This window comes from Bombyx mandarina, chromosome 25 (genome assembly GCF_030267445.1).
Source record: "Bombyx mandarina strain Sakado chromosome 25, ASM3026744v2".
NCBI lineage: Eukaryota > Metazoa > Arthropoda > Insecta > Lepidoptera > Bombycidae > Bombyx > Bombyx mandarina.
This window is the reverse complement of record NC_143231.1, coordinates 1759638-1772796: the sequence shown is the minus strand read 5'-3', so window position 1 is coordinate 1772796 and position 13159 is coordinate 1759638. Positions and strand designations below refer to the sequence as shown.

Below are 13159 nucleotides of genomic sequence, written 5' to 3'. Positions count from 1 at the left end.
ACATCGTAATACACACATACAACGTAAATGCGCAGCCCACTTTGAGATATGAGTTCTAAGGTCTCAGTATAGTTAAAACGGCTGCCTCACCCTTCAAACCGAAACGCATTTTCCGAAACTGTATTTTTAAGAGAAAAAAAAAGAGAATATTATCGATAAATGTACACTAAATTTATTATCACTTAAGTTAGCACTAAGCTGAGCAGGCAAGACTTATCAAAATATGGTCGGTTTTCAATTTGGACGCCATGGCATTTGATCCTGAATGGGAAGCTGTGGAGGACTACCTGCACGTGATAGGGCAGCCGAAGTGCGGCCGAGGCTCGCCGCAGGAAGCGCAGGACGAGCGCGGCGTGTCGCGCGGCCGAGCTGTGAGCGCTTGTGATCCTCTTGAGCACCAGCGACAAGTACAGGCCGAACAAGCGCCGGCTCTCACCCGTACTGCAACAACAGAGCGTGTGGTGAGGCGCGCGGGTCGGTGCCGAGCCCCGGGGCCGCACCGCTCGTGTACTGACGTGAGCGTCATCCCGGCGCCGAGCTGCTCCCGCACCAGCTCCTTGGCGCGGCGCGCGTCGTGCTGCGGCGGCGGCGCGGGCTCGCACAGCCTGATGGCCGGCGCCGTGGACGTCACGCTCACCGCTTCGTAACGCTTTAACCTGGAATCGTTTATTGGACAGTGTTAGTAACGCATTAGGCCGCAGTACGCACTATACGTGTTGTACGTACCGTGCGGGCGTGTGCGTGAGGCGGGCGCCGTGTACGTACCGTGCGGGCGTGTGCGTGAGGCGGGCGCCGTGTACGTACCGTGCGGGCGTGTGCGTGAGGCGGGCGCCGTGTACGTACCGTGCGTGCGTGTGCGTGAGGCGGGCGCCGTGTACGTACCGTGCGGGCGTGTGCGTGAGGCGGGCGCCGTGTACGTACCGTGCGGGCGTGTGCGTGAGGCGGGCGCCGTGTACGTACCGTGCGGGCGTGTGCGTGAGGCGGGCGGCGTGTACGTACCGTGCGGGCGTGTGCGTGAGGCGGGCGCCGTGTACGTACCGTGCGGGCGTGTGCGTGAGGCGGGCGCCGTGTACGTACCGTGCGGGCGTGTGCGTGAGGCGGGCGGCGTGTACGTACCGTGCGGGCGTGTGCGTGAGGCAGGCGGCGGGCGCGGTGCGCGGCAGTGCGTGCGCGTGCAGCACCAAGTTGTAGTTGTGGGACACCACGGGGTACCCCCCGCCGCCCCGGAGGGACGTGGAGCACACCGGCACACCGGACACAGGGTCTGCACCGCGACAAAATTCAATTACCCTTATCTATTAATCATTACGCTATCTACAATATTTTTAGATGTTCTAAAAGCAGTCGAGAATGTACCACAGTCTACCACTGAAAACTGTTGACACTTATGGATATAAATGTAAAATGTAAATGTAATGTATTTACTTTGAACGAGGTGCGAGACTTTGGCTCGACATGACCGAAGCTTTAGACAATACTTCTCTGAAGCAGGTCTACAGACACAGTTCTAAAACAGTATACATATGACAACTTACCCAAGTACTGAGAATACTTCTGCCAAGAGTTGAGGCTCGGGAAGATCCTGACGAAGCCGCCCCGGCGCTGGTACTGCGCCTTCACGGCCCTGACGAGGCGGGCCTCCTCCCCGCTGAGCGCGCCCGCCGCGGCGGGGGGGGCGGGGGCGGTCCCCTTGCCGGTGCAAACGTTCTCTGCCGAGTGCACGCGCCGACACTGGCGGAATCATTTATAAAATATTCGATATTTGAAAATTAGTTCCGACAACAATATTCAGTTGAAAATTAAGTATAAATACTTATAGTTTTAATAGTACATATTTCGTGAAGCCGCAATCTAAAGCAGTTCAGTCATGTGGGGTCATTGACCCCGCTCGTCTTAGTCAAATGTGTTACATTACGTGCAGTGCAAAAAGGTAGAAAGATATTATTTTTTCAACACCCGCTGTCTACAGCCTGTTTCCGAAGGCGGGTCTTGTCCGGTTTAAGTTTTCTATTAGTCCTTCTGTTTTAAAGTATTAATTTATTTAAATTTATTTTTTTATTACTATTAAAAAAAAGGCGTAGCATTTTGAGTGTCGGCGTTTCATAGAGATGGCATGTACTCACGGCGCCGATCCTCATCTTGAGCGAGGTGCTGCGGTCGGCGGGCGCGGGCACGGCGGGCAGCCCCACCAGCGTCAGCGTGTCCGCCAGCAGCGCTGACTTCACGCGCGCGTCCAGCGGGCTCTCGCACGCCAGGCTGCGCGCCGCGGACAACGGGACACATACACACACGCTATATACACTTCCAACCAATAAAATTGGAATTTTAATTTTTTATTTATTGCTTAGATGGGGGGACGAGCTCACAGCCCAGTCGGTGTTAAGTGGTTACTGGAGCCCATAGACATCTACAACATAAATGCGCTACCCACCTTGAGATATAAGTTCTAAGGTCTCAGTATAGTTACAACGGCTGCGCCGCCCTTCAAACCGAAACGCATTACTGCTTTACGGCAGAAATAGGCGGGGTGGTTGTACCTACCCGCGGGGACTCACAAGTGGTCCTACCACCAGTAATGTTATCTCACCTGGGCGACAGGTTGATCTCCAGCAGCCAGGGCTTGAGCACGTCGTCTATGAGGATGTCGTAGCCGAAGAGTTCTGAGACAAAATTACATTAAACATAATAATGTCACAGCAGGCAGCAGTCGGGCTGGTCGAATTGCTGGTGCCATCGGCAATGGTGACCATTTGCCATCAGGTCCTATGGTCGTATACTCGACTGCAATGGCAATAAAAACTCTATTATAATGGCAGTGGATGTCTTGTGAGCCAGCACGGGTTGGTACCACAACCATTCCTATTTCTGCCGTGAAGAAAGAAATATGTACATATTATGTCTATTTTCTCTTCAAATCGTGCAACATTGAAAAGACGCTAAAGTAAAAACCATACATATTTTCTTAGACAAACTACTTTTGACAATTATAATAACTGAACCATTGTGCTAATGCAGTAGGGCAGCCGACCGTCAACGCATGACGTCATATGTGGCTGAGCGATGTGCATTAGTGTATAATTTACGATTAACTCAGTGTTTTGGCCACAAATGACGTCACACATAATGAAGCTGCATTTAGCCATTATTTATTTCTATTACTTTAGCTTATCTTTTTTTTCCTACCTAAGCTGATAGCCTTGGGAGGCTATTTCAGCGTAACCTTAACTGGTAGGTGAGTTACAGGACTCACACCTGATGACGTTGCTAACACGAACCCTAGCAAGAGCCGCGCTTCGCAGAATCTACCACCGGATCGGAAACGCGACCCACTGAGAAGATCCGGCGAGAAACTCAGTGGGCTGTGTCTGGGTTAATTTACTCGTCGAGAACGATGACCGATGCTTGAGGTACCTAAAAGCACCGTTAGTGGATCGGCAGGATCCGAAATGACGTGTATTAGCTTACCATTAGGTAGTGAGCTCATCTGCTCTGTCCTACCTGAGCTTTCGAACGGTAGGAACAGATAACATACCGAAGCAGTTAAAGTGGTTGGGAACGAAGACCCGGGCGGCCGCGGTGATGGTCTGCGCCGAGGACAGTATGGACTTGACGACCAGGTCCTCGATGGCGGCCATCAGCGCCGTGGTGTTCCGGCCCTGCTTCCTCAGGTGCCGGAGCAGCGCCGACAGCGTCCACTTGTGACCGATATTGCCAGCGTTCGGGTCGTCGCATCTGTATTTTGTTTTTAAGGGATTTTATGACCTGGTAACTAAGACCTTTAAGTCATGTCATGTATTTTAATTTATATTATTAACTTTATGAAAAATGATAATATGGAGTGAAATGAAATTATATGGGATGAACTATAATAACCTCAGTAAAATGGTGGTCTTTTACTGAGATTTTTTCAGTGGACTTTTTGGAGGATCCCGAGAAGCTACGTCCAGCAGCTTTGTTTCATTTTCCCACATTTGTGCACTTTCACAGATATTAAACAGTTAATAAACCACCGTTATTACAGATTTAAACCTGAAGAAACACTAAATAGACAAAATAAAACAAATCACACAACTTCACTCCTCGCGTTCCCGCCAAAAAGTCGTCGCATCTGCAATTTATTTTCGGTGTTGCCGCATTTTAATTCTTCAAAGTATTTTATTCTCTCAAACCATTGAATGAATGGCTGATGACTATTATTTAATGTTATCAAAATTTAATCATTCTTTACGATCCGTCATGACTTTCCTAAATTTTCTTTCACACAACAATATGGAATAGATTATCAAAACTACTTTTACGGTTTTTGGGTTTAATATCATTCCGAAACTTCGAAGAGTAAAAATCATAAAAAAAACTTTTGTAGTTAGCAAATTAAAATCTTGTAACGCTAATTGTCCAAGAGTCTTGAACTAACGGGAATGTTGTGCCTTCAAATCGTTACCAACTTCATCTACCTAGGGGCTAACGTTAATAACTCTGGGTCACGTGAAAAAGAGATAAGGAGACGTATAGGGATATGGCCAAAAATGCAATGTCTCAACTGCATAAGATACCGAAACAAAACTCAGGTTGGTGAATTTGTTGGTTTTCTCCGTGTTCACTAACGGAGTGGAGATCTGGACACTGAAAAAGGCCGACAGAGACTGCCTTCGAAATGTGGTGCTGGAGGAAATTAATGCAGATTTCATGGACTGCCTTTCGCACCAATGTGTCAATACTGAAGAAGCTTAATGTTAATAGGAGACTCTCCACAATATTGCATTCGTGGAGTATTGGAGTTTTTTGGACAAATCGCTCGAAAGGAGGGTCACAATCTTGAACAGCTGATGGTGACGTAGAGGGTAAACGTCTCAGAAGACGCAGTCACACGACGTGGTTGTACCAAATTCGGTCTTGTCTGGACATCAAGCTCCACGACGCCCTCCACGAGACCAAATATCGCAGCAGATGGAAAACGATCGTACAGGAGAGGTTGATGCAGCGGGGAGCCACGACCCTCAGTAATGAGATAAAGGCCCAAAGGAGGAGGAACGCTAATTACATTTGAGAGGACTTACACTCAGCATTGGGTGTACTCGGGTTGATTTTTTTTTTATTGCTTAGATGGGTGGACGAGCTCACAGCCCACCTGGTGTTAAGTGGTTACGTTAAGTTTGAAGGGGAGAAACTCACTTAATGTAGTCCGTATGGTACTTATTGATGCTGTAGTTGCAGAGATGCATGCACGGGTTCCACAGGTTCTTGTTGGTGTGGTCGTACTTGACGGCGGCGAACCTGACCAGGCCCTCCTCGTACAAGTAAATGAGGAGGGGGTCCATCGAGGTCACGCACACGTACAGGCGGAGGTCGCACTTGTGGCCCCCTATGAGGAGGGGCTTGTCTATGTACTTCGCTACCACCACGTTTTCCCCCTTCGGTATCTGTTCTGGCTGAAACGTTGAAAGCTATGACCATCTTGAGTTTATATTGAGACTTCGTAGCCTACAAACCTACGATAGCTACTTAATTATAGATGAAAATGCGTAAGGGAAATCCCCTAAATATGTGTGGGAAGCCCGATGTGCCTTGATTGATCTGGACCGATATAGCCGGAAGGTGGATCTAAGAATTTTCGTAATTACCATAACCATATGTTAAGTTCATTGATTTATCTCGACAAATACTGTAGACTTCTGTCCAAGGTTCGCTTATACAACTGAAATGTGGCCATAGGAACTCTACATCAAAGATGATGGCTCTTTTTAAAAAATATATATAATAGCCTTGTGAGTTATCATTGAAAGTCGTTTAAGAGCGCACCGTGTTGACGATGTAAATGCCGCGACCTCGGCTGGAAGCAGCCGGCTTCACGATCCAGGGTCCCTTCGTCCTGTAGTGCGTGGTGCAAAGCTCCTTGTACTCCGCCGGCATAAGGAACGTGGTCGGTATGAAGTCGAAGTGCTTCAGGCCGCGGAAGTACTGCATCTTCTCGATGTTCTTGAACAGCTTGTCTTTGCGGGTCAACTCGTACGATCTAAATAAAAAGGGGAATTTTTTGAAGTGAAACTTCTGATGCGACTTCCAGCAAGGTTGCGTTAAACGTTTAACGCTGTCATACACCGGTCATCGTTCTAAATCAGGAGCTCCCAAACTTATTTTGTCTACTGTCCACTTTGGGAATAAATTATTTTTTAACGCCCCCATTTTTTCGTCTACCTAAAAACAACTATAGCGAGAGCTTAGTCGGTGTCTAAAAGTCATCTTAGATGAAATTACAAATCGCCTACCAAGCCTCTACAAAACGCCCCCATTTTTTTCTGGGTTTTTTACCGCCCCCCTTTAGGTCTGCAGCACCCACAAGGGGGCGTTATCGCCCACTTTGGGAAAGGCTGTTCTAAATTAACCTTAAATTAACCCACACACACAGCCCACTGAGTTTCTCGCCGGATCTTCTCAGTGGATCGCGTTTCCGATCCGGTGGTAGATTCTGCGAAGCACGGCTCTTGCTAGGGTTCGTGTTAGCAACGTCGTCAGGTCTGAGCCCCGTGAGATCACCTACTAGTTAAGGTTACGCCTAAATAGTCTCTCAAGGCTAACAGCTTAGGTAGAAGAAAAAAAAAAGCTATCATACTAGAAAGAGACAGAGCGAGAGTGAATGCGTGGCACTCGAACGCATGCGCGTAGTATACCTTGAGATATAAGTTCTAAGGTCTCAGTACAGTTACAACGGCTTCCCCGCCCCGCCCTTCAAACCCAAAAGCATTACTGTTTCACGACTGAAATAGGCAGAGTGGTGGTACCTATCCGTGTGGACTCACAAGAGGTCCTACCACTAATAAATCACGTAGTAACGTTGTAACGCTGGAAAAATTAATTTGGATATTTTTTTTAAATTAGCGCCATCTTGCGTATACGTGGCGCACTCTGGGCAAATAAAATAATTTTAATACACTAATGAATTCACTCACTCGACGCTGTATGTCGTGACTGTGCGATCTTGTCTATTGTTCAAAGACGAGATTTGCGCATCACTAACATACAGAATCTTCGAGAACCGTCAGACTATTACTATAAAAGGACGTCACTTTGTCCAAGTCCTTTTTCTATCAACATCTCTCGAGCTGCGGTGAAAGTATTCTTGAGCATTTGCCTAAGTCAATTTAATAATTCCTCGGTGTCGTGTATTAAACCAGGATAAGTGTTTTATAATTTATTCTCCACACTGTGTCCACAAACTCTAATTAAATAGAAGCTAACATCACTATGTCTTATCGTGTAGGTCCTAGTAACTGGTACATAATATGTACAACAGTTAGGGTGCGGAGAGTGACCTTCAGATCACCTTCAAGATCCCGCAGTACCTTTCTGTGTGGACGCTGCCGGAAGCTAGGTGCTCTGGCAAGGCGATCCAAGAAAGAGTACTTGACTACGGTAGACTAAGAACACACCTGCATTCACAGCCTTGCTCGGATCCAGTAACCCCAGTTGCTGGGAAGCGATCCGGTGAACCCTTTATCGTCTTTTTTAACTAAATCGGTGAAATCTCCATTGTTTCTCGTTATTTAATTTTAAATTAATTTTGTTGTATAACTTTCTTGTGTGTTCGGTATACCTACCGACACACCTGTAACATTGTACCTGACCACTAACTAGAACTTTGTAAACTATTATAATAATTTTAATCGTGTTATTTGTGTAGAATAAACACAACATTGTTATTTTATAATTGTTTTTATTTATTGGTGTGAGTCTCCCAGAGCGGTAAGTGGTGGCGCCCTGAGATCCTCCTCACAGAGTCTCCTGTTCACCGGTTGTCTACCGGTGGTGACGTGTCTAGAAGTGGTGCTACTCGGCCCCGTGTCTCTCGACCCATAGACCACCTTTTGGGGAGTGACGCGACTGGGCCTCATGTAACATCAGCATACCAGGGGCACCCTTAGACACAGGCACGTTATAACGTCAATAATGTATTCACGTGTACCTCAACGTGCTATATACACATGCGGTGAGAGTCGTTCCAACCACTGGCCACGACACTCATGTGTATTATGTATGCATAAGCGATTATGCAAATTATGCTTTATAGTGTAGTATAGAAAAATAACAAAATTGTAATAAATATATTTGATCGTCATAGTACCATTTACATACGACTGGTGGCATGCCGGTAGATTCACAATATACGTACCTATACTGGAGATTATGAGTAATTTTGTTTGTTCTTTACGGAGACTGAGGGTATAATGGCAATATTCTTTTATTACACACTGATCACGGGCGAAACAGCGTTGCATACCTAGCTACACACGCAAAAACGTAGCTACCCTTACCTAGGAAAATGGTTCACCCTTTGGTATGGCGACAAAGACCGTAACACGTCAGGCTTGGGATGCAAGCCCGACCACAATAGATTGAAGTCTTTGGAGTCTATAGTCGTCTCCTGCAGTCCGTGGGCCTGTAGTAGCCTCTGCAGGAGTTTGGTCTCCGTGTTGACCAGCTTGTAGGTTATCTTGAGGAGACGGGCCGGCATGTGGGTGCTTTCTAATACCTGGAAATTGTAACTGGGTTTGGATTGTATATGGTGCTATTGGAAACGGTCACGCAGCTGAGCTGCTGGCCAAATGAGACCTATCATTCATCTATATATAAATACGGAATACGAAAATTTTTACTGATGGTAGGACCTCTTGTGAGTCCGCACGGATAGGTACCGCCGCCCCGCCTATTTCTGCCGTGAAGCAATTATGCGTTTCGGTTTGAAGGGTGGGGCAGCCGTTGTAACTTACTTGAGACCTTAGAACTTATATCTCAAATTGGGTGGTGCATTTACGTTGTAACCACATACCATCAGGTGGGCTGTGAGCACGTCCAACAAACTAAGCAAGAAAAAAAAACGATAAGGCAAACACACAAATATAATATCATTTTTGTAGTTGCTATTGACGAATTTTTTGTTTTAAAAGAATGGAAATTTCTTTCCCACCGTTGCATCGACTTCCATTGCGTGCAATATAGGCGAAGACGTCAGTAAAAAATAAATACGAACACGATTTCTTTATTACAAGAACTGTTAATAAACTTTACAAAAACATGTTGTTACCACTAACTGATTGTAAATATTATAAATGTAAATCTGTTAAAAAAATCTGTCGTATTTACTCTCGGAAGGTGTGACTTGTAATGGCACGAGAACCGCTATTGTCAGTACGCCCCACTGTCACATTCCAAACTAATCTAAAAACGGCTATAAAAAATTTACAAGACGCAAAGCATTCAGAATAAAATTGGGTGGCTGACTCAATGAATGTTGTATTAAAATAAACACTGGACAATTCGATTACAGGTAACTTCGTCATAAATTAATACAGCAATTCACGAACCTTGATACTGTCGACCTCTTTGACTAGCAAATGTTCGGAGTCCTCACTCTCCAGCACCGGCGACACGGAGCGCTGTATCTGAGTCTTGCGTTTGCTTTTCGCTCTGATCTTTTTCGACTTCTTATCATCATCATCTGCAGTTATTTTAGTATCATGCATTGATGCTTATTGAAATTGACATCCCATCTAAAATTGCTTGACAGAGATATCGGGTATTGAAACCGGCCAAGTCTTTAATAGTGCCTTTACTAGTCGAAGGGTGTAATACTCTGGCCTAACACTGCTAATAGTGCCTATCACTCGCCAAGAAAGGATTAAGTGAGTCTTGGATTTGTTAATAAAACCCACAGAAATAGCCTTCTGAGTTTCTCGCCGGATATTCTCAGTGGGTCGCGTTTCCGATCCGGTGGTAGATTCTGCAAAGCACTGCTTTTCCTAGGACAGATGTTAGCAAAATCTTCCAGATTGTCCCCTGTGATTTCGTCTATACGTTCGGTGAAGCTAGTATAACCCCTTGAGGTTACTAGCAGTAGGTAGGAAAAATAAGTTAATTATATGACGTGGTATAGAATCAATATCGAAGAATTAGCATGTCGGTGACGCGAACCCATAAGATTTTCCCTTACCAAAAAGTGCTCAACGCGGCTAAAGAAATTTTCAATTCATAAATGTAATAGTCACTTAATGAAAATCTAAGGTCTTACCTTTCGGTGAAGGGTCTTCAGGTGGCTTTATCTGTGCTGTCGTATTCTCGATATTCAGATGTTTCTTCAGAGTGATCTTGTTTAAATCGTTCAAAACGTCCTGGATGTCCCGTTTGTGTTCGGCCGGTTCGTGTCCTTGCTCCGCCACCGACTCAGTCTTAGGTAATTCCGCTTCACTAACGTGTCTCACTACTATTGCTTGTCCTGTGTATTTATTGCTATTCCCAAAAGTCTCCATAACATCGTGCATTACATTCTTTGGTCTAACGCTAAATGAATGGGGCTCTGCGACCAGTCTCCTCGCCATATTCTTGGCCTTATTCAATAAGATAGACGTTCCAGTGTTGTTACCAACGGTTTTTGTGGTAGACTCCATTGAAGGAGTTCTGGAGGCTAGGACACATGATCGGAAGACCAGTACCGCTCCTTTCGAGCCGAACGGACCCCCCGAAACCCAGTCAGATATGGAACCATCCTTGTCGTTGTCCTTATCATTTGTTGTAACTTCGTCATAATTTTTTCTCATGTTGTCCTTTTCTATCTCGGTCGTGTTTTGAAGGTTTGATGTAGACGGATTCGGCGTTTCCGGTGATACATGTGGACTGAAATAACCGTAACCGTATTAATGAAAACCGAAAATAAAAACTATTATCTTACAATCTATAGTGCAGAGAGAACATTAATTAATTGAACTATAAAAAAATGATCGTAAAAAAGTAGTGGTAGACATAAAGGCAAATTAACGAGGCGGTCGTGATGATTCATACGACGCTAGATTCGATGTACTAAATGCGGCATGGAGTGTTTTCATTGTGCGAATCCACTGACCGAAGCGATAACTTAGCCTTGTGACAAGCGAAAATTGAACACTAAAGCACCGTTTGACCAATGAAGCGATGAAATCGTCAAAGTCTGCCAAGGACGGAATCGTTTGTCGTTGCCATATGGTCGCCTCAATGGACCATTGTGCGGTTACATAAATGGCGATGCCCGATATAAGTTATGAGGTCGAACTATTCAATCAAACTTTGTAATAAGGCATTAAGTAATGTCACTATTAATATGAAATATACAAGTAATTGGAAAATTCATTAGATGGCTATTTGTGCCGATAAATAATTGAAATAGTGTTATGAACTATGAATATAGTAGTAGTTGGTAGGTACTATCTATATCCATACTAATTTTATAAATGTGAAAGTGTTTTTGTTTGTTTGTTTGTTCTTCTTTCACGTCGAAACCAAGGACCGGATTGAAATGATTTTTTTTAAATGGATACTTTTAAGTTAGAAGTGAGACATAGATCCCGAAAAACCATTTAATTCTTTTTATTTTTTTATAGCTTAGATGGTTGGACGAGCTCACAGCCCACCTGGTGTTAAATGGTTACTGGAGCCTATAGATATCTACAACGTAAATGCGCCACCCACTTTGAGATATAAGTTCTAAGGTCTCATAATAGTTACAACGGCTGCCCCACCCTTCAAACCGAAACGCATTACTGCTTCACTGCAGAAATAGGCGGGGTGGTGATACCTACCCGCGCGGACTCACAAGAGGTCCTACCACCAGTTTCCCACGGGAAACTACATTGACAATCTTTCTTGACCACGCGAGCCAAACGGCGGGTAACAGTTAGTAATAACAAAAAATAACTACTAGCATTAAATAAAAAACGAAAAATAGGAATCAAATTCTTTAAGTCTTTCGAATTTGAATAAAGTTGTGATTATTCATGTTGCGTTTTTATCACATCTAAAGTAATTATGCTCTCTGTATTATAATTAAGACATTCAACGGCTTAATTGGCGTTAAGAGACTACCAGATTTCCAGATTTGAAAGTTTACGGTTATATTGCCGTCGATGTAGAGGGCAGATGAACATATGGCCTATCTGATAGTGAACGGTCACCGTTATCCAGCGATCGATTTCGGTTAATCCGGGTTGGAAGAAATAACCCTGTTGCGGCGGTTGCTGGTGCGATGATTAAAAGGAGACGACGGAATCATTTTAAAGAATTCCTCTGTGGACACCTCATCGAACATACACAACAAAACTCACGGGAGCACGGTCATTGCGTAGACCCAGCGATTCCGAACAACGTATAGTAAGTCTCTTACGAGCGGGACTTTAAAGACAACGATGGCCATCCAACGTGTGGCCCTAGACACCTCTTTACGGATCGATCAGAGCCAATAACCCTTGCATTAGACGCCTTTAGCTATAACACTAGAAGCCACTTTATGGACCCCGATAACCGTACTCGTCGAACTCGACAAACAGTTCGACGTGCAACCTAAACCATGCATTAGCCCGCTGAGTTTCTCGCCGAACCTTCTCAGGGATCGCGATTTCGATCCGGTAGTAGATTCATCCGCGAAGCAGCTGCTCTCGAGTTGTTAGATGTCCTTCGGAGGCGCTCGGGCGGCTGTTAGTAAATCCCACCCGTCCTGGCTGAACCTTTGCTCGCCCACCTGTTCTGGTGTAACTGGAAAGGCCTCCGGGCCACCAGTAAATCTTCAATCATAAAAATAATTTTTTTGTTACCATCATGTTCGTAGGCAACGGCTTGGCTCTGCCCCTAGGGCATTGCTGAAGTCCATGGGTGACGGTAACCACTCACCATCAGGTGGGCCGTATGCTCATCTGCCGAAAAGCGCAACAAAAAAAACTGTCTCTGATTCCCATAACAGACTTTTTATTAAAATTCTATCAATCAATGCTATGCGGGTCACGGATGGACGCCAGATGTAGTTTATTTCAAGCTCTAACAACTGTGACTATCGATTAGATTCGATTTACGATTACGTCTACAGTACTCTCATACAATGTATACATATATACACAATTTACATTTAAATATGTATGTCATATCCATGGGCTCCGAACATAACACCAGTGTGCTTAGCACGAGCTTTTAGCGCGTAAAAGTTAACTCAAATATGTATGGTGTTGGAACAGCGGCAAACAAAGCAGCGCTGTCCAATTCCATATAAATTTGAGTTAACTTTGACGCGATCGAGAACGTTAAAAACTCACTCACTCACTCACTCACTCACTAAGCACACAGATGGGTCATAAACTAGTTTACTAAG

The 13159-nt window shown here is 45.0% G+C and overlaps 1 protein-coding gene across 3 annotated transcripts in view; it reads right to left on the bottom strand.

Annotated features, from left to right (window-relative positions):
- TTLL5 (Tubulin tyrosine ligase-like 5) overlaps positions 1-13159 on the bottom strand; it is a 36066-nt gene that overhangs the window by 4845 nt on the left and 18062 nt on the right. For all 3 annotated transcript variants that reach the window (XM_028185376.2, XM_028185374.2, XM_028185375.2), the window contains 12 exons: positions 10064-10665; positions 9360-9493; positions 8310-8527; positions 5800-6013; positions 5173-5429; positions 3533-3732; positions 2588-2660; positions 2124-2256; positions 1536-1731; positions 1117-1264; positions 516-656; positions 288-441 (listed from right to left, as the gene is read on the bottom strand). In XM_028185376.2, the coding sequence (XP_028041177.2) occupies positions 288-441; positions 516-656; positions 1117-1264; positions 1536-1731; positions 2124-2256; positions 2588-2660; positions 3533-3732; positions 5173-5429; positions 5800-6013; positions 8310-8527; positions 9360-9493; positions 10064-10589 (2394 nt within the window). In that variant the 5' untranslated portion in view covers positions 10590-10665. The remainder of the gene's footprint in view (positions 1-287; positions 442-515; positions 657-1116; positions 1265-1535; positions 1732-2123; positions 2257-2587; positions 2661-3532; positions 3733-5172; positions 5430-5799; positions 6014-8309; positions 8528-9359; positions 9494-10063; positions 10666-13159) is intronic.